Here is a 27,347-nt window from a genome sequence, read left to right as displayed (position 1 = left end):
TAGATGTTTGTTTTTCGTGTGTGTGTGTGTGTGTGTGTGTGTGTGTGAGAGAGAGAGTGAGTGGGGAGGTGGGAGGATCTAGGAGTTAGGGAGGGGGAAACTGTGATCAGAATACACTGTATGAAAAAACTCTATTATCAGTAAAAATTAAAGTTATATAAAAATTTTACTTCAAAATACTTCTTGATGTCACTGGAGACCATCCAGTTTTGAACTCAAATGTGGTGCTTCAATATAAACTTATTTTATGGTTTCTCAAACTGCAGAGCAAAGTATCCAAATGTTGTAAGCAGTTTCCCACAAGCAGTGAATCTTCCAACAGCTCTTTCAAACAAAAATGAGATCTGTGGGTGAACAATGCGTGGCCCTAAACACAAGTAATAAAATTAGAAACTCAGGGAAGCGAAGCCCCGCTGTTGTTTGAATTGTTCCATCCCACATGTATTTGTGAGTTATTAGGTGTCCACAACTCTTAAGGAAATATCCAGAACACTGTGGAAAATGAGTTTACTTGGTAAGTAACATTGTGAGAAAAAGGCTTAGTGTACATTTCAGTCACTTTATATGAAAATGGGATAAGAAAATCAGAGGTCACAGTAGCGTGACAGTGTTCAAGTTCCCTTCTGATGCTGACCTGGAAACACTGCTTGCCCCCGAGGTCTGTCTCCCTTACCTGGCAGATGAACACCCAGCTAAGATTCTCCCCTTCTGAGGCTTTCTCTTCATTCACTGATTGGTTCTTTAGCTGTACAGCCTTTTACTTTTATGAGGTCCCAGTGTCCACTGTCAGCCTCAGTTCTCAGGCAAATGGCGTCCTAATCAGAAAGTCCTACAGCTGAGCCCTCTGGGGGTGGGGGTGGGGGGGACTGCTATGTTTTCTAAGAGTTTCAGTGTTTCCGGTTTCCCAGGAACACCAAACTCCTAAAATGAGCTCACGTGACACCTTACCACTCCCTTCACCTACAGCTTTGACCTCCTTGATGCTGTCTGCCTGTCATCGACCGGGTATTTAATATGCCTATGAAAAATATTGCGGACACTGGGCAAAACAAAAACAACAAAACAAACAAGTGACCCCCCAAAATAAATTATGTGTCATGTCTTCTGGCAAGATCCCCCACTGGTCTCTGACCCAGCTTTTCTATCCCTACCTGGACAAGCCAAAACATTTGCTTCTGGTAAACACAGTAAAGACCAGGCTTTCACAGAAGGATGTCGAAAAGTTTTTACAAAACTCTGTTACCATAACAACACTTAAAAACAGTCCACACAACACCTGGGAATATTTACAGCAGAGCTCAGACGACTGAGATGTCCTTGGGTCAGTAAATGGAAAATCAACCTTTGGTACATCCAGATAGTATTACTTTTCAGAGTTAAATAGTATGAAAATGCACGCAGGTGACCTTAAATAAGTGTCACTTAGAGCAGCAGCCAATCCAAACAGTGCCACAGATTTCAACTATGACATCCCTGCTAAAAAGGAAAAACCGCTCCAGAGACAGCAAGATTGGTGCTTGCCTGTGGGTAAGAGGCCTGGGCTAGACAGGCAAAGCACTGGATTTTCAGAGCAGTAAGTGTCATACATTTACTTAGCCTGACGAGTCTAAATGTAAATTATGGGTGATGATACTGCCAGTGACCTTCGTGAACTGTGTGAACTGCCCCGGCAATGGATGCTGGCTATGGTTAAGGATAAATACTTGTAATGCCGGGTGAAATTCAAAACCTTTGTCCTTTTCGCCCCAATTCATATTGCTGACCCTAAAACAACTCCTAAAACAACGATAAGAGGGAAAAAAGGGCAGGTCCGAATGGAAAGTGGAAGCCACGCCAGGCATCAGAGTTCCCTCCAGGAGTCCCTGACTTCCCACCATTGCCTTTATCTCATGGGACCTCTTTCCTTTGAACTGAGGTCTCCTGCCACCATGTTGGAACCTGGTACACCTAGATGTTACAATTCTCCAGAAAAAAGTCCGATACTTTGTGGCAGGTGGTAACCAATTTAGACCCCCCCTCGCCCCCAAAGAGTATGTAGTTTTCTGATATGCTAATGCAAATTAGCATTTAAATCACGGCACACCTTTGAGAAATAAGTCAAAGTATTTATTTATGACATATTTACATACTTACAAAATTGATTTTTATCCAATACATCATTCTATGCAATATCACAAAATGAATACAATATCCTAGGAAAAAAAATCTACACTTAATAATTTATGTTTAACACAGCAACTTTTACATCAGATTACCAATTTGGCTTCACAAATTACACAGTCCTATTTCATTTTCCTTTTTTTTTTTTTTTTTTTTTTTTGCCAAATAAGTGTAAACTAAAGGGCAAAGTGAAGTAATTTAGTTGACCCTGAGTAAGAGCTAATTTGCATAATTCAGAATAGATGTACATTAGGTGCCTTCATTTGTTTTCCTACATACCCACACTTACCTCTAGCTAAAGACTGAGGAAAAAAAATAATGATGAGCGAATCAGGCAAGTCCCAGCTCCTCACACTTTTCCAACTTCAGAAGTGTGTGGCAGTACGGAGCTCTGGGCTTTAGTAGAGCGCTTGCCTCGGGTAAATGAGATGCTCAGCTCCAGGTCCAGCATTATTACCAACAAAGCAAGCCAGAGCAGAAACAAGATGAGCAAAAAAACTGAACAGGAGGACCTTGGAACTGAACAGTCAAACAACCCTGTGAGAGATAGATGTTAAATCATTTTTCCCGTTTTATTTTCCAACTGAGAAAAATAAATTAAAATAAGATTCCAATAATCTGGAACTCAAAAACAGCAACAACAACAACAAACTTCACAAAAGATGCTAGCACCAACCATGGCAAGGGTGACAAATGGTTACATGATTTTTTTTCCTGAAAGGCTTGAAAAAGGCAACAGCCACCACAAAGTCTCTAAAACTGTCAGTGTGGACGCTACACAGAGACACGTAGGAAGAGAAAAGTATACAGAACAGAAGGGCTGGGGAGGGAACCATGATGTTGGGCTGGCCAGGCCTAAACGCCACCACACAGACTCCTGGGCGAGCTACAGGAGGGACAATCAGCACTCGCTGTTCTTCTGGTTTAGCACAACCTGAGGGTGACAGACAGAGGCTAGGGAAGAAATGCCTGTGCCACTGTCAGCCCTGCTCTGACAACTTCCCATCCTGGGCCGGAGGAAACTGTCTCAAGAGAGATCAGACTGGATCAAATATTTCTCTCTTCCATCCACCCTTCACTCTTGCTTCTCCCCATCCCACAGAAGGCAGACTAGGTAACGACAATTATTCGGTTTCAAACGAGCCATCGCATAAGTCGGCCACTGTTATTTGAGGGTTCGAGGAAGACGATCACCCCATGAGATGTCAGTGACCTCCTGTGCATCTACTAGGATGGCCTCTAAAATGGTCACTGAGCTAGTATGGACTCAGTTACACAAGAAAGAGAATAGCAGGGGACCCTTCGGGATTTGCAAAACCTGCCTTCAGAGAACAGGAAACACCGTCTTCCAGACAATGCCCCATCAGATACTGTTACACGGGGACAGTTTTTAATCCCCCTATCGTGTGATTGCCTGCGTGCGTGTGTGCATGCATGCTTGTGTTCTAGAGACTGATGGAGGGACCAGACTTTAGCTGGGGTTCTGTCACAGAGCTACATCCCCAGACCCAAATTGCAAAGCCAGAGCACAGCAAACAAGCGGTAGAGAAAGGTCCCCGTTTCTTATGCATCAAGAAGCCACCAGAAGTCCTGAGACCACGTTTCCCTGGGCCAGGTCCATGCACCGCAAGAGCCACAGCAATGCACCCTTCCTACCTCACCAAGCAACACACACAGTGCTTGAAGATCAGCGCGTACCCACCTCAAAAGTAAAACTTCTCCTTCTGTAAAAGGAGCAGAAGTGATGTAATTACCGAAAAGCAGGCAGGCACACTGCACAAGCCAGGACAGGGAAGAGCGAGTGCAAAGACTTCTAAGGCTAACATCTCCAGAACTGCATCAACATCAAAAAGAAAGTTAAATTACATTTACATATCAAATTGTCATCAGGAAGATATCTGAATTGCCTATATAGAGAGCTCAACTGAGTAAGAAAAAAATTACTAAATTTTGACTTGTAAATTTCCCAAATGTTAAAATACAGTATGTCTGGAAGAAAACATAAACAACATCGAATATAAAAATCATCCCGTTGAAAACATCGGTAAGAAATAAAAGGCAGAGAGGCACAGTTAGGAATGTCAGACTGTGCTTAAGGCAGACAAGATATAGCCTTAAATCTACACATCTCAGCCAAACAACATGCCAGCACGGATGGGCTTACATCCCCCCGGCCCCCAATGCACACAGCTGGGGAGTTACTGGCAGCCGGTGGCTTCTGAGAGAGGGACAGTCAAGTTTCTTTCAGGGTGTCACCTCTTGTTGGTCAACTGGACACAGCCTCACACCTATTTGAATAACACAAATTGCACTTGGTGGGCTGGGGAAAGGAAGACAGGAACGGGAACACATAGTAGGGATGGAAGAGTTAAGGGATGGGTGGGAGGTAAATGTTACCCGAACACATTGATGAAATTCTCAAATAATAAAAAAGATGTAGCTTTTGTTGAAGAAAATCCGTACTGTCTCAAAAGAAGGGATCCCTCTTACAGTGCAGAGGATGTAGGAACAGCTGTAGTGAGAGCTGACTTATGGAAGTGCTAACGCCATTATATAAAAGTAACATGGGGGAGGGGGGATGTGCTGGAGAGATGTGTCAGTGGGCAAGAACATGGACAGCTCTTCTAGAGGAGTCAAGTTCCTTCCCAGCACCCACAGGGCAGCTCACAACCATCTGTGACTTCAGTTCCAGAGCTCTGCTGCCCTCTCCTGGCCTCCTTGGGCACTGTACACACATGCACAGGCAAGCAAACACCAATGTGCAAAAATAAACAAAATAAAAACGCAAATACATTTCTGATCTAAGATATACTTGATCTGCCCTTCAGTTTTTAGATAGCTATGAAAAAAAATAAAACATTATTTTCTGATGTTCATAATATAAATCTGTAAAATAGCAAAATTTAAAACAAAAAAGAAGCAAGTATAACTTCCAAACTATACATGTACATAATGACAAAAAAATATCCATTCTGTTAATTTGGCCCATATTCTGTAAAACACATCAAATTGTGCACCCCGACCCAGCAAGCACGTAAGGTCCACTGCTGAGCATGTCTGAGGTCAGTCGTGTGCACACACAGAAACAAGCACTCACGAGATAGTGACCACACACAGACCTCATTACATATTAAGAACCCAGAAGATCCAAGAACAAATCATCCATTATGTGAACGCAGATCTCCACTTTATAAATTTGGTATACTGAATTGTGCTGCAAATATATTTGTGTATGTCTTTTGAGAACCAGGATGTATGAAATTATGACAGTAAAAAGAGGATCTATTTCTTTTGCTTTACTGGAATGAAATTGTGCCTTTATTTAAAAAAAAGACTTTTTCTTTTAAAAGGACTGCAGCCTACAGGAAAATCGTAAAAAATGTTGGATTCACGGAAGCCACTCAGGTTCCTCTGCATGGAGCCCAAGGTGACGATGGCAGGTCTCCGTGTCCCAGCACTGCTCTCACATGGGCCTGGGTGGCAGCCGCTGCTTATACATGCCCGCCACGGCCTTGGCTGCACTGTAGATCATCTGTCGGCGAGACATGCCAGTGAAAGCCAGGTGCCAATCAGTCCGGCTGACATTGAGCAAGCTCTTTTCCAGGACTTCCCCCACTGTCACCAAAAGGCCTGACCACCTCAGATTGTAGTCCTGGGGAGTCAGGCTTTGCGCCTATGGAAAAAGAGAACTGTGTTACTTGTCATACACTGACACAGCACTGGAACACACCATGTTAGAAATGATAGCTCCAAGTCTCAACCCAGCTTATTGCTAATATAGGTTATGACAAACCCTCTAAAACTCAGCTCTGCTGCCACCAACTGTATAAAGTGACACGGGTCAGAAGACCTAAGCAACACTGTACACACCTGTTAATAATAGCCATCACTTTCTGTCCAAATATAACCAGTCCCTCACGTACTTCATCCTTTTAGTGGTGCTGAGGAGGAAGAAGTGGGCAGAGCGCACGTCCAGGCTTGAAAGAACTCCACTGCTCACAACACACACTGAGGGCTTAAACTCCAGTTCTACATCCAGGGCCACTTCATGTTAGTAACATGTTTGTCTAAAATGATATTCTTATAGTCACCAAGTTGCAAGCAGAGAGACCGCACATTACGTTTCTGGCCCATTTAAGGAAGACTGTATTTAGTGTGTGGACCGTGTCCGCAGAACTGACTAATGTGCCAATAAGTCAGTAGCTGTTCCCAAACAGCACCCAGGCTAGGCCAGCACCCACCAGCACTGGCACTCACCACTACTGACCCAGCCTGTACCTGCTTCCATGAAAGTCATCTGTGCATACACAGCAGTGAAAGGCAAATGGAGTCTATAGTGTTCAGTAGCCGGGGTTTTGTTGAGATTGCTAAGCACAATGCAGAGAACATCTGCAGAATGGCTCTGCACTGTGTACAGATCCCCAGCTAGCTGCTTTGCAATCACAGGGGGCGGGGCTGGGGGTGGGGGCTTTCTTTTCCCCTCAAAAAACTAATTTCTTAGGCTCAATTTAGTTACCGTAAGACAACTAAATTGAAAGCACCACAGCCTATTCCAAGACAAATAGTCAAGAGTTATATCACACAGCTTCCGAGCAACCCTGACAGAAACAGTGCAGCACTCCGTGCTATAAGCACTGCAGTGGGCTTCAAAGAGACATCCATCCGGGTCTTCAAAGGCCCTGGGTCTGCCTCTCACACACCACAGGAGTCTCCTGGGGATGCTGAAGTGCAGTCCTGACTCAGGTCAGCAGAGGGGGCTTGGAAGCTTTGACTTATTTATTTTTAGTCAAATTTGTAGGTGACACTTGTGAAGCAGGTCAAAGATGATATTTCTGAGTGATCTGATTTGTCAAGAGAGACCCAGAGCAGCTGGGCTCTTCGGGGAAGAGAAAGAAGCATAAATTACAAGATGACGACACGTACTGACAGCTACAGTTTGTTGAAGAAATGATTTCCACGACCTTAAACTATGAACCTGTGACCAGGCACAGACATAGGACATTTCGGGACAGATCGGGAAGCCACTGAAGAGTCCTTTACAAGTGTGCAAAGGATGCTGAAGGGTAGCTCTTTACAGCTGTTGGCTTCTGGGGGATGGAGGGGGGGCGGGGATCAGTTATCTTTAAAGAGCAAGTCACTGAGAGTTGGACCATGCTGCAGTGAGTATATAGACAACACAAATCAGACTTGGTCTATTGTTTTCCTTTCTTTTCATTTTCTTTTGTTAGGGAGGCTATAAGGATGGGAGGGTGGACCCTGGAGGAATGGGTAGCCAGTGTGATCAGAGTACAGTGTGTGAAATTCCCAAATAATCAATAAAATATTATGTTTGAAAAAAAAGCAAAGAAATGTAAACAGCTAGGAACAAAAGATATTTCAATGCACATAACTATTTATCCTGGGAATTCTGAAACTATACAATAAAAATTAAACAGAACAAAATGCAAATTCCACAGTTTAAATAACACTTTTCAGTTAACTGTGCTCAGGGCTTGCTGAGTAACTACCCAGCACCCACCTCCCCATCTGCACATACTCTAAAGCACGTGAATCCTCCTGCTAAGGGGCCGGCACCAACCAAATGTGCTGACACTTAGCAGTGAGTTAGTGCTTTGGACACGTGTGTGAGTGTGAGCCGATTTGACTGTTTGAGCAGCATGTCCAACTAGCCCTAAAAGAGATAATTAAAAATGCTCAGGCATCTAGCACAGGTGCCAAGAAAGCTTTTCTGAAAGAAGCAGAATGGTCAAGACTTTAGATTTGGAGGGCAGTATTCACCACTACTACTCCATTTTGTTCTTTCAGTACAAGAACAACTATCTATAAACAGTTTGTAAGTAGATCGGCAGGTATGTGCAGGAAATACATAAAAACAGGCAGTGGGCCAGAGCTGCCATGGGTCACTGTGTGCTGACCCCTGCTCTACCTCTCCGTCTACCATGCGGTGATGGGAGCCATTACAACTCTCACAGTCCTCCTGATGCTTCAGCAATAGACTGAAGATTGGCTTTGACCATCCGGCACACACTTACACTCTCTATCCTGATTAGCTAGGACGATGTGACTACAGGCGTGCTACTTCTAGCAAACGCCTTAGCTCTGCTGAAACCCTGTCTTCTATAGTCGGCTCATGTCACTACCCACACAGCTGCTCTGTGAGCTCCTCTCCAGCTCTTGAGACAGGACACAGTGTTCTGAGGTGTTCTGGCCTAAGTAGGGTTACCTATGATTTCCATAGCTGCTGTGAGCAGGGTATGTGAGGTCTTACAGAGGCCCTGTACAATGTTCTGCCTGTGTCACTGACTCTCTGAGCTCCATTTGCTCTTTAGTGTCTGCAGATCTCGATCACAATTAGCCAGTGATTTACTGCAGGGTGGCAGCTTTCCCTGTCGTGCCTCAGGAAGTAATTAGGCTAAGTCACATCAAACAGGGCAGGGACTCCTCGACTATTAAAGACAGCAATTTTATATGGCTCCATCTAATACTTCTGTTTACACTGTTTTACAACAGTGGTAAAACTTACTTCTTCCTAGAAAACCTGTAACTCTTTGTCCACTCTAGGTTTTATTAGCATAACAATGTGCACAGCATCAGCTTACAAGCCTCTACCCTCCCAGCTCTCACTCCAAGCATCTTTCTACACTGCCAAACATCTGGAAGGACCACCAGCTGCTTTTAGCAACTTTATAGCCATAGTTGTACACACACACTTTCTCAGAGAATACTAATGGTCCTCCCAGTCTACAATGCCTATACACATCAAATGATCTTAAAAAGGAGCAGCTCCCAGTACAGAGATCTCAATGACTGACACTTTCCATTCTGTTCATTATCGAATCACGAGAACATTTACAGAAGGTACAAAATACAATCCACTTAGAAAATGTCTGTGGCTACATGATTAGGTCCATTTTTCAGCCAGCAAATCTAAAGACAAATTCCTATCAACTCCACATTTTTTTTTTTTTTTTTTTTTTGGTTTTTTTGAGACAGGATTTCTCTGTATAGCCCTGGCTGTCCTGGAACTCACTTTGTAGACCAGGCTGGCCTCGAACTCAGAAATTCTCCTGCCTCTGCCTCCCACCTGCCCGGCTCAACTCCACTTTTTTAAATTTAATTTTTATCTTATGCGCAGTTATTTTATCTGCCTGCATGTTGCTGCACCACACGAGCACTGAGTGCATTGAATACCCTGGAACTGGAGTTACTGTCATGTGGGAGCAGCCAACGGTTACTAGCTGTGGCAGGATTTTCCCTGTCCAATTACATTAAAATATTAGTGCAGCAGGGGGCCTGTGATTGGACAGGGAAAAGGGAGGCGGAGCAAAGAGCTGTAGGGACAGAGAACAACTCAGAGGAGGGAAGAAGAGAAGGAAAGATGGAGGCAGATGGACAGGAAGAAGATTCTGATCCCACGTGGTTTTACTTAGCCACAGGTAGTTATGAATATCATATGAGGATAGAATAATTGGGCTAACTTGTCTGATCTAAATGGGCAGCATATATCACTATCAATTGGTTCTGAAATTATTGTATTGGCATCTGTGACTTGAGAATTTATTGATATATAAATCTGACTTGTTAATTATAAGTTTCTAGGGTTTGTTTCTTCAGGGTTGTTGTGGCGGCTGTCCCCTGGGTGGATGGTCATTGTGTGGGGCTGGTGTGGCAGCGAAGGGAACTTGGTAGCTCCTGGCCACACACCACCCCCAATCCCACCCCAAGGGTTGTCAGGAAGAGAGTGGCTGGATGGAGCATGGGAACTTGGCAGTTTCTTTTAAATATTTCCCCCAACAATTAACTGCTAAGCCACCTCTCCACCCTCATCTAAATTTTGTTTGTTATTTTGATTTTTTTGAGACAAGGTCTCTCACTGTGTAACTCTGACTGGCCTGGAACTAGCTCTGAAGACTAGGCTGGCCTTGAGCTCACAGAGACTGACCTGCATCGGCCTCCCAAGTGCTGGAATTATAAGGCATGCGCCACCCCACCTGGCTTCCATATAGCTTTTAAATACTGACATGTTACTGAAATGAACAACTAAGAAAGAATACTACATCAAAGAGAAGGGAAAGAGACAAAATAGTGGGGATACAGCTAAATTGATGAAATGACTGTCCTGTAAGACAAGGACCCAGCACCCACATAAGAAAGAGGAAGAGGAAGAGGAAGAGGAAGAGGAAGAGGAAGAGGAAGAGGAAGAGGAAGAGGAAGAGAAAGAGAAAGAGAAAGAGAAAGAGAAAGAGAAAGAGAAAGAGAAAGAGAAAGAGAAAGAGAAAGAGAAAGAGAAAAAGAAAAAGAAAAGCAGTGTGGACGGTGCTGAGAGGGGCGCCAGACTATCCTCTGGTTTCCATACACACACACATCCCCACCTGCATCCGTACATGAGCACACTGCTGACGAAGAAAGAGAAAGGAACACATGACACGGATATAAAGGCTGATTTCCCTCTGACTTCAAGGCCATGAGTATAACCATGAAAAGTGGAAAGTAACAAAATGGGACAATCAGGATACCGACAAGCAAAAGGGGACGACGGAGTCAAGGGCGTAATCCTCATTATAAACACAGAGCTCAAGAAAAGGCGGAGAAGACCAACCTGCTGCACAAACTCCAAAGGCACGGGCGTGGCTTGGGTAAAGGCTTCCAGGCGGATGCCGTGCACAGGATCTTCAACCACCAGGCAGCCGATGTCAAACCACCTGCAACAGAAACACTGCTTACCTGCTGCATGGAACGAGAGTTAAGTGACGAAGAGGAAAAGCAAGTCCTACCTACCTGCTATTCTTGTCAAAGGCTCACAGTTCTCAGAGAGAAAAAAAAAAAAAAAGGTTTCTAGTTTGCAAACGGTCAATCCGTAAATACGAAGGTAAAATTACTCCATTGTCTTAATTCCAAGAAGAGAAAGGAAAAAAGTAGCAAAAGGGAAAGGTGAAGTTACTGAGCATGGGAAATTTTCTTCCTATCAAATATGCAGTTGATCAAACTCATACTTATTTGAACATGTAAAGAGTTGCTTGTGGATAATTTTTTTTCTTGGCTTTTCGAGACAGAGTTTCTCTGTAAGCCCTGGCTGTCCTGGAACTCACTCTGTAGACCAGGCTGGCCTCAAACTCAGAAATCTGCCTGTCTCTGTCTTCCGAGTGCTGAGCTTAAAGGCGTGCGCCACCACGGCTGGCTTGTGGATAATATTTTTAAGTGATACTTGCTAAACTAATCTGTATTGTAATCTGTATTACCAATTCTCACCAGCAGGCAGCCATCTAACAACGTTACTACTAAATTGAAAATAAGTTCACTCAGGAAATTAGCATGTGTTTGGTCCTAGTGAACACAATCCCTTCGAATTATGTGTTCCAAGCTACCCTCCAGGAGTTGGCCTTTAAAAATGCACTCCTGAAATCAAGGTACTGCTCCCACTAAAGATACTGACTGGAGATTATAAAAGCCAAGGCATCATAAACACACTTAGGACAACTGGGGCAACACTGGAATTCTAGCACCAGAATGATTAAGCAACTCTGAAACAAATGTAAGCAGTAAGGGACTATGGACAAGGCTATCAACGTCTCTGTCTTTTAAAGAATAAGCACCTTTAATAAGCACAAAGAACTACAAAATTAATAAGGAGATATACAGATATTTAAAAAACAGTAAGGCAGAAAACAGCATAATAAGCAACTGTGGAATATTAAAATGGTCCTTTGCAAAAATGTCTCAGCATTCATACCTTTAAAAATGTTTTAACTTATGAACACAGAATAATATTTATTCTACTTGACTACTAATCAAATTTTCATTATTTTATTTTGACTATGTTTCTTGGTCAAGGAAACGTATGTAGCCAAGCTCACCTAAACCTTGTTTTGCCTCGTTCTGCAGGCTCTGGGCTCAGAGTTCATCAGAGAATGCCAGGCAGGGCACCTTTGCATTCTGAGGAGCTGTCACCCAGGCACCAGCACACATCAGAACTCCACAGCAACCTCTGCTCTGGAGAGCCCCACCTCCAGCCGACCTGGAACCTGCTTTCCCAGTCCCTCCTCTGTAACCCTGCAATCACAATTACTGCTGCGTGCCCAACGCCCATCGTTTCAGTCCCTGGATCTGCTGGCTATGAGGACTTTCAAGTTTCCCTCTCCTTCATAAAGTCCTTCAACAGGATTACAACTGTGGATGGGAGGGAAGACCCGAAGCTGACCACGTTTGATCACATCTTCCCGTTCTGTATATTAAGGCAAGATTTGAGAAACAAGGGCTGTGGCTCAAGGCAGACACATTTCACATAGAGAAAAAGTTCACACTAGACTCAGAAGCCACAGAGGGACTGCCTGGCATCACCAATCAATTCCCAACAGAGGAGTGCACTTAACACATTATGAGAACATATGTGTACACTCAGTAACAATCCAAGACGAATACCAAAATCTAGATCTGTTCGTCTCAGAATACTTACACTGGCATTATTCTGATGTGGAAGAAGGCTAATTTTTCCAACTTGGCATGGACGAATAACAATACTTGAAAAGCACTAAGTAGGTTCTACTACCACCATGACATTATAAATGTGAGTAGAATTCAACAAAATATGGTTCTTTATTATAAAATAACTCAGAATACCCAAAAAGGTCTTCCATCTAAAAAAAAAAATCTATTAAAAACATAAAGATATAAAGCCCTCAAAAGCAAAGCTAACTTTGATTTCTAAGGGGCTTTTTAAAGCAAACCACATAATACTATGTAACTCCAACCTGTTATCTACCATCAAGTCTTGCCCACCATGTCTGCCACTACGGTGTGTCACCACAGGAAGTGGTGTGCTTACCCGCAGTGCTCAATTACACCCAAGCCAATGTGCACTAGGTCTTGGTATCACGTGGTTGTAAGCAGTCTTAGAAAGCAGGCCTGGCTCTGCACTGCCCAGTCACAGAAGCAGAGTGAGAACACAAGTGTCAGCTAAGCTCAGCAGTCCACCCTCCGAGTAGACTTCCCTCTCGGGCTTTGAAAAAAGTCAGCTCAGGGTGAAGGAACTCCACACACCACTGCGTTGACTCCCCGGGAACCCCGCACCGCTTACTTGTCAGGCAGCAGCTCAGCAATGAAGTTTTCTACAGACACCGCTGTCTGTTTCTCGTGGATCGCTCCCGACCTCCGCAGGCTGTCGATGCGTTCCTGGGCGCCCTAGGCAACAGCAGCACAAGTTGGAAACCAGTTTTTACAGATATTAATATTAAACATACTAATAGTTACATAATACATGCACATATTTAACTTACACACTGTAATGTTCAAACAATACAAAGGTAGAGAGTAACGCTCCCAACCTGGGTGGAGACCCCTTTAGGGTCCAACAACTGTCACAGGGGTGACCTAAGACCACTGAAAACCCAGATATGTACATTATGGTTCACAACAGCATCACGCTTACAGTTATGGAGTAACAAAGAATACAATATATGGCTGTGGATCACCACAACACGAGGAACTGTATTCAAGGGTCACAGCACTGGGAAGGTTGAGAACCACTGGTATAGAGTAAAAATGTCCGACGGAATAATGAAATTCCCTTGATACTGTTTACGGTACACTTTCCAAATTATCTCCTCATGAATTACTGTGTTGTTTGCGTTTAATGTAATGGACTATTTTAAAATTATAACTTCTAATTGAGTATTCATATGAGAAAGCCATATTTTTAAATGTCCATTTAGTAAGAGATCATCTTCCAAAGTAAAATCGTCTCAGCCCTGGCATCTGCTTGGTCATTTGCTCTTGATTTGGTTCTGTGATCACACCTATACTCAAGATGTGCTTCCCCAGTTTTTCTAATTCCCTTTTAAATACACATGCAGAGACATAAAGACTAATAAAAAATAAACATTTACATGTGGATGTGGTACACTGAAGCTGACTCAGCAAAATCATTGCCATTCATGAATCCAAACTGGTTTTGAGAAAACTGAACAAATTACTCAAAGCTAAGAATATATATTGGAGAAGCTAAAGCCAGATTATGAGGGTATGTATATACACATACATGTGTGTGCACACACCACACATACACACAATTAAAAAAAAACTAGCCAAGAATAAGCCTATTTTTAAGAACAGAAGACTTAAGAGAAAGAAAGAAAGAAAGAAAGAAAGAAAGAAAGAAAGAAAGAAAGAAAGAAAGAAAGAAAGAGAAAGAAAAGAGGAGGCAGGAAGGGAAGGGTCAAGTGCTTAATTTCTGTTCACACAATGGTTAAGAGACAAACGAGATAGGGAAGAGTCCACTACGTGAGAATGGACTCAGCAGCTCAGACTCCAGTTTGGGAAGAAGACTGAGAATTGGATTCTACAGCAGAGTGGATGCCATCTGTCAATTTTGACCAATTCTATCTCCTACACCCAGCATTAGGCGTGAGCAAACACGACCTCGCCACATGACAAACCAAACAGGAAAAGCCAGTGTATTAACAGTGTAAGTATGGCCTCCCTCATCAATCTCACAACACTGAAACAGGAGGTGGCTGCTGAATCTGAAAGAATACAGATGGTTTCATCCTTTACAATGGACACTGTAAATGTACCTAATTCAGTCCTCCTACACCTGGATTAAAAAGGAGCTGACATTTTATTCAGTAAAAACATATATTTCAGTAAAAACAGCCCATTAGTGGGCTGCTCAGGGCCACCTCTCTGGCCCTCTGGATGTGCCTCTGAGCTATGCCTTACAAAGCATTGCACGTGCTGCGCTTCTAGGAAACACAGCCATGTCTATTTAACTTTACCATGCGACAACACAAGACGTCACACTCCGTGGGATTTAGCTGGTTATACAGACAGTTGGTATCTACTAGAAGGATAATCAGCTTGACAGACGAGTTTTGTTTGTTTATGGATTTCCCAAGACAAAGTGAAAGGGAGCTGCTGCCCGCCCGCCTCTCTTCCACTGACCCCGCCTCTCTTCCACTGACCCCGCCTCTCTTCCACTGACCCCGCCTCTCTTCCACTGACCCCGCCTCTCTTCCACTGACCCCGCCTCTCTTCCACTGACCCCGCCTCTCTTCCACTGACCCCGCCTCTCTTCCACTGACCCCGCCTCTCTTCCACTGACCCCGCCTCTCTTCCACTGACCCCGCCTCTCTTCCACTGACCCCGCCTCTCTTCCACTGACCCCGCCTCTCTTCCACTGACCAGCACGTGACTTCAAGGCAGCCTCCTTTAGAGTTAGACGACCTTTGAGTATCATTCCCTACCAATGTTTGGAGAAGGGATTCTACTCTTATCAGTATAAGGGCTCCACGATTAAGACAGTTTTGAGGTTCACAAGTAATCTACAACTGAGCTGATGTAGATGAGCTCAGGACTTACGCTGTATCTGAAGCAACTTGGTTCAGACTGACAATCTGATTGCACCAACGGTCATAGTGCTCACTGGTGTGCACATGGTCACAATGCTCACTGGTGTGCACACGGTCACAATGCTCACTGGTGTGCACACGGTCACAATGCTCACTGGTGTGCACACGGTCACAATGCTCACTGGTGTGTACATGGTCACAATGCTCACTGGTGTGTACATGGTCACAATGTTCACTGGTGTGCACACATCATCACATTGGGCACTGGCATTGCACACATCACCACAATGCTCACTGGCATTGCACACATCATCACATTGGGCACTGGCATTGCACACATCATCACATTGGGCACTGGCATTGCACACATCATCACAGTGCTCACTGGTGTTGTGCACATGGTCTCTACTCCCGCTGATGTTCTTATCCACCTTGTGATTTGCCCACTCCAAGCCTTTTTGCTAACTTGATTTCTGTTGAATTTACTGTCTTAAATAGTGACGTAGATTAAAAGAAAAGTTAACTTTAGTTTAGAAAGTCATTGATACCGGATAAGATCTGGTGGGGGAGTTAAAACTTATAAGGATGAGTTCAATTTAAGATTCAACAGGTTTCATCTCATGAGGCTCCCTCTACTTTTTCTGGATGGTGGGTGGTAGAGGGCAGGTCACATATTGGTATGTCTTTCCATTTTGAGCCCATATTAAAAATTGTAAAACGATAACTCACATCTAAATTTGTAAAACAAAACCAATGGTCAAAATAAATTAAGGCAAATGCAAATAAAAATCACAAGATCAACTGAACTACCTATAATATCTGTCAAGGTTTTTCTTAGAAAGAAACGCACATCAGCCTTTCCCATACAATGCCTACCTACTGCATATACTACTGCGCAACGGTATCTGACCTTATAAAATACTCAGACCGAGCACTTAGACACCATAATGAAAAGCACACTCCACCTGGGCAGGTGGTGAAATGCCTTTTTTTTTTTTTTTTGATTGCTAAAATTGCAACAAACTTCCTACTTCACTTCATAACTAATATCACCCTCTCAAATGTTACAGAGTGGCCCCTTTCTCAAGTCTCCAGAGACAGACGCATACCTGAGGACGGCTGTCTTTCTAAGCACCTCCCACACAGCACCCACAGGTATGCTCCGACCTCCAGAGACAGCTAACCATTGTGAGGGAATCCATGACGCCACTTGCCACTCTCTCACAAAGTAATGCCCGCACCGAATCCCATGTGTAGTAGAGCCATTCCTTGAGTCTTTAATGTCAAATGCACTCACTATTTCTATTTTAAAAGTTCTGATGTTTCTGGCCCAAATCTACTAATCCTTTCTCATTTGCAAAAGCAATTTTGAAATCTTCAAAGCAGAGACTCAGTCCAGGCAAGGGATTTGTCCCCACCTTTCAAATGGAACTCGTCCATATAATATTCGTGATTTATCTGAAGGTTTACAATAATGATGGTTACATATCTATTTTCTCCAGTTTACTATTTTTCATTTCTAGGTTAAATGGGCTACAAGCCCTAAAGATAGCAATTAGCTTCACTATACTGGATAAAGATCTTTTTATAAACATACACTAATGTCAAGATCAAAGGACACTCACAAAGTATGAACAGACAGTATAAAGTAATGTGGTTTGACACAACATTCTGTGGAAGCACAGATTACTGTGAATTAAAAATATGTAATGTGATTTGCATTATAAATGACACATCACACTTATATAGGAAACTACTGTCTGACAGCCCCAAATTCAGAGAATGGAGAGACGGAGTAAGTGAGATCCATTCACTTCAATAAATTCTAACTATAATTGAAAAACACATGACATTTGTATAACAGAATCTATTAGAATTAAAATCAATGTGAGATTGCATTTAATTTCTAATTGTAATCAATGCATCAGGCTTTTCTCCAATTTGCCTCATTCTCATAAATTCTAAATGAACACAAGGAAAGAATCTGTGTGTCTGATTCATGAGGCAACGGTAGAATGAAGCCGACACATGCTCCTTTATACAAAGTTTTAAAATATAAATAAAGTTGATCCTCAATAAGTCTAGAATCTGTACTGGTGAATCTGACTATTTATTAAAGCATATTGGTAATCTCGACAGCAGATGTGCACAAACCTACAAAACCATTTAAGTTGGCTGAGCTGTACAACTCCAGCCAAGTCAGACAAACAGTGCTATCTTCTTGTTTAAGCTCGCATGTTGTAAACGAGTAGGTGCTGCTATACCTGTGCCACCTTGTACATTTCTTTCTTTTTTTTTTTCTTTTTTCTTTTTTCTTTTTTTCTTTTTTTTTTTTTTTTTTTTTTTTTTTTTTTGGTTTTTCAAGACAGGGTTTCTCTGTATAGCCCTGACTGTCCTGGAACTCACTCTGTAGACCAGGCTGGCCTCAAACTCAGAAATCCACCTGCCTCTGCCTCCCAAGTGCTGGGATTAAAGGTGTGCGCCACCACGCTATGTTGTAAAATATGCCACCATTCCAAACAGCCCCAAGGATAATGCCAAAGTGCTGTCTGATGCTCCTGAGCACAGGAGGGCTATGAACTACTTTAGAAGAACGACAAGTACTGGCTAAAGGCCAGTCTTGGCTCCACAGTGAGTCTGAGGCCAGCCTGGCTACAGGAAGCCTGTCTAGACAACAGAGAGGACGGTCACCTGCTGGCCACCAAATAAACAGTCAGCCTAGGGGCTGTGAGTGCAAATGTGTGGCTAGGCAGCTGGGAAACCAAAGAGTTAGGAAAAAAATGTTCAGGATTCTTGCAGACATTTTGCTGCAAAAGGAGGCAAGCATGCTAGAAAGATACAGGGGACGTGAGGTCAAAGAAAGCCACAGCACCTCCAGTAGGATCTGTGTGACAAGTTCCACAGACTGAGGGGATCGGACTCAAAACAGGGGAGGCCTCCTGGACCCGGTTGTGGAACTCTTTGCCGGAGAAAAAATATTGAGCCGTAGTTCTCATGGCAATCTATCTGTTTTGTTTCCTCTTATTCCTTTTCTTATTTACATGTTCCTGGTAGCCTAGACCAAGATCTTAAGCAAGAATAATGGGTAAGAAACCATCCCTAGAGATGGGGCCACTAACATGACCTTATCCCCAGGGAAACCAATGCTTTACTTTCTAAATTATTTACAAAACTATTATGATAAAAACTTTCCCAACAATAAAATTTCAATGGCCACACGTGTGTCGTCGGAGGTGGATTTTGGTATATGGTAAGGAAAACCTTAATTAGAAAGAATTAAAATAGTTTAAATTTATACATTGAAGATTTATTAAAAAAAATCAGGTACTAGATGTTAAATAATAATTGATCATGGGGCTGGGAGGTTAGGTCAGCAGTTAAGAGCACTGACTGTTATTCCACTAGCCTTGGACAGCAGCCCACACTGAATACATTCTTTTAGAATTGTGATATTCTGATGGTTTATAATGATGTTACCTGTTCTGTTTGTGATTCACTGAATACATAGTTTCAGAGTTGTAATGCTTGGATGATTTTTGTGCTTTACTGTGCCAAATGATTTTTGTTGGTATCTGTGATTGTTTCACTGGATATAGTTTCTAAGAGATATAATGTTTGGTTTTTTTAATGTATAAAATCTCCTGCTTGAGAGCTGCAGAATACACACAGATTCAAACTACCTCTGTGTTTGTTTCTGTTTGTCACTGCCGAATCTTTACCCACCTAGCTTCAAGCACTCTCATTCCAGGGACCCCCATACCCGACTGGGGTGGTGGCAAAAGAATTCCCTGGATTTCCCTTCGCTTGCTTTACGATAGGAAATGTTTGGGTGCCATCAACTTCATTTGTTCCTGCATGATTGTGTCCTGGTAAAACTACAACAGAGAGTATGTGTGCTCGTTCATGCAAGTATGTGTGTTCGCGTGTACGTGTGTGTGTGTGTGTGTGTGTGTACTGGGATCCAACAGATAATATAATTTCAGTAAGTGACTTTGAAAATCAATACTAAATTATGAAGACTCCTTTTGAGGGTATCTATTCTTCTTGTTGTTTCTTAATGTGACTGTTTTCCTGATGAGTGTTCACCAGTGTGATAGAGAGACACTGCTTTCCTCTTCCAATAGTCTTTCAATTACAACTCCTTTATCTCTTCATCGCATTACAGTGTTGTCTAACTCCTGACAAAGCTGGTCTTTCCGTCTATAAATAGGCAGTACTCTCCGAGACCACAGGACCGTTACTGTGGAGTGGCTTTTATTCCTCACCTTCAACCCAGCTGCATATCCGACTGGCTGAGGGGCGATATTGGACTGTCCAGCTTCCCCAACAACCACAGCTAAGCCAAAGACCTCCTGGAAGGCATCTCGGACAGCAGCCACTTTCACTTCTTTATTTGAGGTTACGACAATATCCAGTTCACCTCCAGATTCTATTAAAAAAAGAAAGAAAGAAACTTCAATTCCAAATCTAAGCAGTAACTTTCTAGTAATTACTCCCACACTGTGATGGTTTGACTAGAAATGGCGCCACAGACTCATGTGTTTGAAAGCTTGACCCATAGGGACTTGATTATTAGGAGGTGTGTCCATGGATTATTAGGAGGTGTGTCCATGTTGGAATAGGTGTGGCCTGTGGCGGGAAATATTAAAAATGAACTGGGAAGTTCCTGGGCTTGTGCCGGCAACTCTTTGCCCTGGCAGTCGAGCCGGCCATGCACTGGCGGGAAATGGTCCATCTGTTCTCATCTCGTGGAGCCTCTCTGACTCAGAGCTCCAAAGTCTCTCCACCGAGCACTGCCAGGTTGCTACCATGCCAGCTCCATGCTTCAGAACCCCCATGACCCTTGTGGTGCACCTCAGGCAAACCCATGCTTTGCCGCTGTACCTTTCTCTCTTGCACCTGGATGAGCTATGTGAAGGAAAAACGCTACACAGACTTAGTTCGGAAACAAGAGTAACTCAATCCATGGGCGCAACAACTAAAATCCTAACTCTAAATCCTCCGATGGCGAATCCTGATGGATCCACCATTGAAACCGGGAGACACTTGTAATTACATCTTGTCCTCACACTCTCCCTGTCCAAAAGGACCTAACTCTCTCCTACTTCCTCTCTTCCTCTCTCCAGCCTGGAAGTCCCGCCTACTTGTCCAATGACTGGCTCCTTTATTCATTAGGGGATTGGTTCACAAGAAGTCGCCCGAGGAAGACTCACTCCTTGTCCACAACCCTTCCAAGGAGAGCAGAATTAGCATCAACATACAAACAGCACCAGGCCCCTACACAACAGTGGCCTTGTGGAAGCATATCACTGTGGGGGCAGACTTTGAGATCTCCTAAGCTCAAACTAAACCCCGTATGGTATACAGTCTTCTTCTGCTGCCTTCAGATAAAGCTGTAGAATTCCCAGCTCGTTCTCCAGCACCATGTCTGCCTGCATGCTCCGTGCTTCCCAGTATGATGATAATGGACTGAACCTTTGAAACTAAGCCAGCTCCAATGTTTGCCTTTATAAGACTTGCCCTGGTCATGTTGTCTCTTCACAGTAATAAAACCCTAATGAAGAAGCATGCCATAGGCTCACACTGTAGTTACTAATTGTTACAAATCTCATACACATGAGACAGGATGGTGGAGCTTTGCCCACCATAACACAGCTGCTAAGTACGACTGTCAGGCCTCAAACCCAGGTCATTTGGACACAAATTCTCCTTCTGTCACATCACCTGATACAACCACACATTTCCTACCTCCTCACTCAAGTATACTATTCCACCTGTGCTTAGACCCAAACTACTAACTTGCCTTGAGTTTTAAGGATGGGAATTCAGCACATTATCTGAACTCTTACTCGAAGGCTGAGGCTGACACACACCTCCTACAAGCTCGAGTCACCTGAGGCTGGCACACATCATCTACAGGTTCCGAGTCACCTGTGGTACCCGGTGAAGAGCATAGTTCTTCAGTACTCTATGAAGGCTCCAAAACACATTATCTCTACCTGAAGCCCCACCTTCTGCAGGCTCACTGTGGTGGGTGATGGTGCCAGCAGGAGGAGGAGCTCCAAAGGCTGAGGGCTGCGTTTTCTCATTCACCAGCTTCACTACCTTGAGGAAGACTCTGAGCTGGTTTCTTTGTAGGAAAAAAGACCTGCTTCCTCAATGGGCTTGCTCTAAGAACAAGAGTTCTATCTAATACAGTATGCCCAATAGAACAGCAAGAGCTCCAAAAATGCTCATTCCTTCACTTAAAATACGTACCCAAAAAAGAAAAATATAATAAGTATCTTCAGCTACATGAACATGAAAATTAATAAATGTGGTAAAGTCAAATTTATGAATCCTCTGGATAGTTACTAACAGAAAATTCTTTGGGGCTTTATGTTTGTTGTATTTTGTTGATTTTTGAGAACACGAACTCACTATGTTCCTGAGGCTAGCCTTTTAGATCCCACTTCACAAGTGCTAGTATTATAGGCATGTGCAACTATACATGGCTCCCTGATTATCTCCTGATTCAATTCCCTCTACACAGGAAGTGAAGCAGAGATACACAGATATAGATGAATAATGCATGCACGTGTAAATTCAACAGAGCTCCAACCCAGCTGCATAACCTAATATAATAACTCAGGCCTCTTTAAACCCAGGTTCCTTACCCCAAACTGAATGAAAACTCGTATGTCACAGCGCTCATGTGAGCATCAGTGTCTAGCAGAACAAGCACTTGAAATATGTATGTAATCTCTATAGGTCTGACCAATGGACACATAGTAGACAGGAAACTACCCAGAGAGTAAAGACAAGCTCTTGCCTTTTTATGGCCTATAAAAACTTCTGCTCAAGTACTTGCTACACAGCTCCAACTTGCAAGGGGCTTCTACAGGTTTATTAACTATAGGCTTATCCTACAGCTAACCCATATGTGTCTATAGACTGGAAATATACATAACAATTAAAGAGCAGTATGCCTGTGTCAACTATCTGAGGGTTTTTGATGAGGGCTCGAAAGCAGCTAAAAAATTGTTCCCAGCAAACTTAGTAATCAAGATTTATTAATTGCTAGAGTAGGTTTGCCTAAAAAAATTATTCCTGATTAAGCATAATCACATGATTAAAATAGGTAACTAGAAAAAAAATGCCAAAACCACCTGTAAACAAAGTATCACCTTAAAACTAACTGGATAAAGAAAAATTCATGTAAACTATTAAAGAATATACTATCAAACTCATAATCCACATTGTTGTCATCCTATGGAGCTTTAAAATTTATATAATGATAATTAAGAAAAAGATAAATTAGCTACACCCAAAACAAAGACTGAGAATAGATTTGAAGTAAGTGCACAGGAAGAAGTTAAGTTACATGACCAGGGGGCATATCTGAAAGTACACTTGGCGCGTGACACTGACACACATTAGAGACATGGCTGACACCGTCTCACTTGTGTACATACTGATATATGGAGCCATGCCAGGATCCAGCGTGGTGATCATGCTTTCTACAGAATGCTTGGTCTTATCCAGGACAGATTTCACCATAGGATTCCCAGCTACGCCCTGCACAAAGCAAGATGCAAACGTTCATTTCAGGCAAAGAACATTTTGACTTTCATAAGTGTGAGGAACTTTTTAAAACTTTATTTTTGAGAATTTCATACACACAAACAATTAAGTATGATCACACTACTCCAATGCTCCTTTCCAATTTTCACCACGTCCCAACACACCTCTCAACTTCATGTCTTTTCTTTGATAACCAACTAGGCCTGGTTAGTACTGCTCATATGTGCATAGATGTGGGCCATCCACTGGAGCACAGGAAACTTACCAGTGGCCACAGCCTACAAAAGAACCATTCTCCCTCTGGTTTTGTATGTCAACTTGAGACAAGCTAGAGTCATCAGAGAGGAAGGAGCCTCAGCTGAGGAAATGCCTCCATGAGATCCGGCTGAAAGGCATTTTCTCAATTAGTGGAGGGCACAGCCCATAGTGGGTGGTAAAATCCCACGTCTGCTGGTCTTGAGTTATATAAGAAACCAGGCTGAACAAGCCATGATGAGCAAGCCAGTAAGTAGCACCTCTCTGTGGCCTCTGCATCAGGTCCTGCCTCAAGGTTCCGGCCCTGCTTGAGTTCCTATCTTGACTTCCTCCAATGATGGACTATGATCTGGAAGTATAGGCCAAATAACATTTTCTCCCCAATTTGATTTTTGATCATAGTGTTTTGTCACAGCAATAGAAAACCTGACTGAGACACCCAGCGACTGTCCACTAACAATAGCTCCTCACTAAGGGACAAGTAGTTATAAAAAGAGCCAATCGTGCCTTAAAAGAGATGCTTATTAAACAAAAAGGGAGAGTAAAACCCCCCAGCGACAGATTAAATAATGCTTGGCTGGCTCTAAATTTCTTAATGTTGGTGAAAAAGGAGCAAGAGCAGCTGAGAGACACTGGGTTGTCGAGAAAACTGAGGAACTGGGCTGACCAACAGACTGTAAGGCTGTGCCCACGTCAGACTGGAAACCTGTGACAGTGTTAAGACGGGGCGTGGTTACCAACAAAACTTATAACGATTAGGTCTGAGCAGGAAAACCCTCTTCTCAGCTGAGACACGGATGTCTTCCCAAAGCAAATAAGTCAGGGTGATTCACTCTCACAGACTGTCTCAAGCCAGCCCGGTCTCCAAAATATGCATGCACATCAACTTCAAAAGGGCTAGCCCAAATGATCCATCACACAGAGAGAGACTGGGAAACAAATGCTACAGCTAGGTTGGTTTTGTTTTTTTTTGGGGGGGGGGGTCGCTTTGTTTTCTTTTGTTTTGGATTAATCATTTTCCCCCCTTGGGCCCCAAAGAGAATTCTTCAGCCCAGTTCAGCATGAAGCAATGATAAGAAGACTGTCATCCCTATCATTGTAAGGTGAGACAGATGGTTTGGGTTGTTTATGTGTTGTGGTTGTTAGCATCTACAGTGGAAGGTTTAAATTACTGTATATTGGTAGAAATTTAAAGTTGTTTTATTTTATTGTATACCACTAAAAATTCAAGGTTGTTTTGTTTTTATTGTATATTGATAAAAATTTAATTTTATTTACATTATTGTATACTGATAGAAATTTAGGGTTGTTTTATTTACAGTATGTATAGTGATAGGGATTTAAGGTTGTTTTGTTTAAATTATTGTATATTAATAAAAACTTAAGGTTGTTTTGTTAGCTTATTGTACATAAGCTGTTTATTTAAAATATGTATTCTAGCTTTATGGTTCATAATTATTTTTACTGTATGTAGACTGTTAATGTTAGGAAAAAAGATAATTTTTAAACAGAAAGGAGATATGAAGTGGAAGTTTCTGGTTGTGTCACGTGACACAGACTCACATGGTGCCTTGCTGAAGCAAGACCCGTGAAGGACACATGATGTTTGGAGAGAGCATAGACAGAACTCAAAGGGCAGTGGTGGGGCGCCTTGCAATGCTTCACTGATCCCAAGTCTTCCCTGATGTTGAGGCACGGCAGAGAACTTCTCCTGGTGTCCAGGCTGGTCCTGGTCACTCCCCCTGACTTGTGCTGACCTGAAGAGGCCTGGTTGTTTCTGCTGGACTGTGCCACCATTGCTGATTTGTGCTTGGCATCCTGACACTGCTGAACTGGCCTGCTGGTGTCCTGACAACGAAGACTGAAAGTGCCTGAAAGACTACTTCTAAACGGCCACATCCCCTTGTCCTACTTACCATCTCTTCTCCCTTACCTTGGACGAAAGGTAAAAGGGAGGGTGAAGCATTCGAGAAACCTGATTAAAAGTAGGTTTTTAAAAATGTAAGCCTACAGGCAGAGCCCAGAGATCATATATGGCATCTATACTAAAATGTATGCTACTGAAGAGATGCGTAGCAGGTCATAGTGCTGAGACTAGGAGAAAGTACTCTGCCCTAACCAGGACAACGTCACTCCAAGCAAGAGCAGGGAGCATCAGGAATAGGAGGAGGCAGGAAAGCTGTGGAAGCCAGGGGATGCTGGGAAGCAGGGCCTCCTGAACATGGACAGCCATTGCAGCCATTAGCTCGCAACTGCCGAGGCTCCCGACAGCCCCTACACAGGAGCTTTTCTTTAGAGCTTCCCGTGCCTTGGTGGACCAGTACTTTTGAAAACTGTGAAGCAGAACTTTTGGAACCCGTAAGGAAAACGAGGTCCCTAGATATTACATTCCTACCAGGCTTCTCTTCCATACAGAGAGCAGAACAGATGCAGCCTGTGGAGGACACTGGAGCAACACTGCTGTTTCACTCGACTTTGTGAGATGTGTTTCATGTATAGATACATTTATAAGATAAACCTGTCTTTCAGGGTTCCAACTACAGACTGTCATCAGATGTCTAAATAAGTCAATACTTTGTTCCTAAAAAGATAAAATCAGTAAAAAAGAAAGAAAGAAAAGAAAAGAGAAGAGGAGGGGAGGGGAGGGGAGGGGAGGGGAGGGGAGGGGAGGGGAGGGGAGGGGAGGGGAGGGGAGGGGAGGGGAGGGGAGGGGAGGAACTCCTTAGCTTACCCTCCAGAACGGCTCCTGGTTGCCTTAATGCGTAACCTAGTCCCTTGCGTGTTCTACTCAAGTTTCCTCTCTTGCTGTATCCATACCTAACCCCCTCCCTCAGGCAGATTTCCCCCTTCTGGAATCTTCAGACCAACAGCATCATGAGACAGAGGACCAGCCAAGAGCTTTCCTTCTCACATGCTAATCCTTCTGAGGTAAAGGGCAGGGGAGCGCCCCCTACCGAGCATCCAACAGACTAGGATTCTCTCCTGCCAACTAGAGCTAAGGTGGCTGCAGGACAGGGGAGTTTAATAAGTTTAGGACTGCCAGGCAACCTCATGTTGAAAGTCATGTGCGTTCTTGTCCGCACTCTGACAGGAACCAGAGAACTGAACTAGGTATTACAACTAGCAATGGGCAGTTTTTTTTACAAGGGAAAGAAGGAGAAGGGCATCATTTTATATAAGAAAAGATTTTAACTTTATAGAGATCTACAAAAACAAGTGTGAAAAAAACAGTGTGGACCTGAAACATGACCACATTAACCACTTAGTTTAAAACTATGTTTACTGTATGTAATGAAACTGAACAGCCTCTCAGTAGAACAGTGGGAGGAAGTTGGCAGAAGGAATTAAAAATGTTTTTTTCATTAATTAAGAAAAAATTGGGAATGATCAGTCAAGGAAACCTGAAGAAAAATAACAAGGCTCCAGTACTGAAACAGAGGCTCTCAGTGCTAACACAGAGATGCACAGTACTAGACAGAGGCTCCAGTACTGGGACAGAGGCTGCACCTCTCTTTTCATCACTGAATGCTCCACACACCCACCTGAGCACAGAGGGAGCTCTCGGAAGGCAGCAGGGGAATGACCAAGCCTTGCTGCAGTTTGAATGGAGTGCTACTACTGCAGAGAGGGGCTCAGTAGGATAGAAGGCAAAGCGCACCGACCAGCATGAAGGTGTAATTTAGTAAGATAAGGAGGAACATCAAGTCACTCGAAAATCTCCGCTAAGAAGCTGGAACCTAATTTTCATCTCTACCTTAGAAGGTGCATCCAAACACATCAGCTACACTGAACTGCTCAGAGTAAACTCTGAGATGGTTAAAAAGAAATAAAAAACAAAACATAACAAAAACAACAACAACAAAATCCAGATGGAATAAAAATGTATTCTTTCAACATATAGAACTAAAAGAGATTCACAGAAATGGCTTCTGAACATTTAAGAACCTTTGTGTTGAAAAAGCATAATAAAATCAAAATGTAGATTCAAACAGAAAATGTTATAATGTGTATAGCGTCAAACAGTAC

At 43.1% G+C, this 27,347-nt stretch overlaps 1 protein-coding gene across 1 annotated transcript in view; it reads right to left on the bottom strand.

Annotated features, from left to right (window-relative positions):
* Positions 1-2,070: 2,070 nt before the first annotated feature.
* The window catches only part of Prrc1 (proline rich coiled-coil 1), a 40,464-nt gene continuing 15,187 nt past the window's right edge, over positions 2,071-27,347 (bottom strand). Inside the window, exons 5-9 of the mRNA XM_021150371.3 lie at positions 22,958-23,060; positions 19,769-19,932; positions 13,235-13,338; positions 10,760-10,862; positions 2,071-5,833 (exon numbers count right to left, since the gene is read on the bottom strand). Coding sequence (XP_021006030.1) covers positions 5,624-5,833; positions 10,760-10,862; positions 13,235-13,338; positions 19,769-19,932; positions 22,958-23,060 — 684 coding nt within the window. The 3' untranslated portion in view covers positions 2,071-5,623. The remainder of the gene's footprint in view (positions 5,834-10,759; positions 10,863-13,234; positions 13,339-19,768; positions 19,933-22,957; positions 23,061-27,347) is intronic.

This window comes from Mus caroli, unplaced genomic scaffold (genome assembly GCF_978045245.1).
Source record: "Mus caroli unplaced genomic scaffold, Mus_caroli_1 scaffold_19, whole genome shotgun sequence".
Lineage (NCBI taxonomy): Eukaryota > Metazoa > Chordata > Mammalia > Rodentia > Muridae > Mus > Mus caroli.
This window is presented reverse-complemented; position numbering and strand designations above follow the sequence as displayed.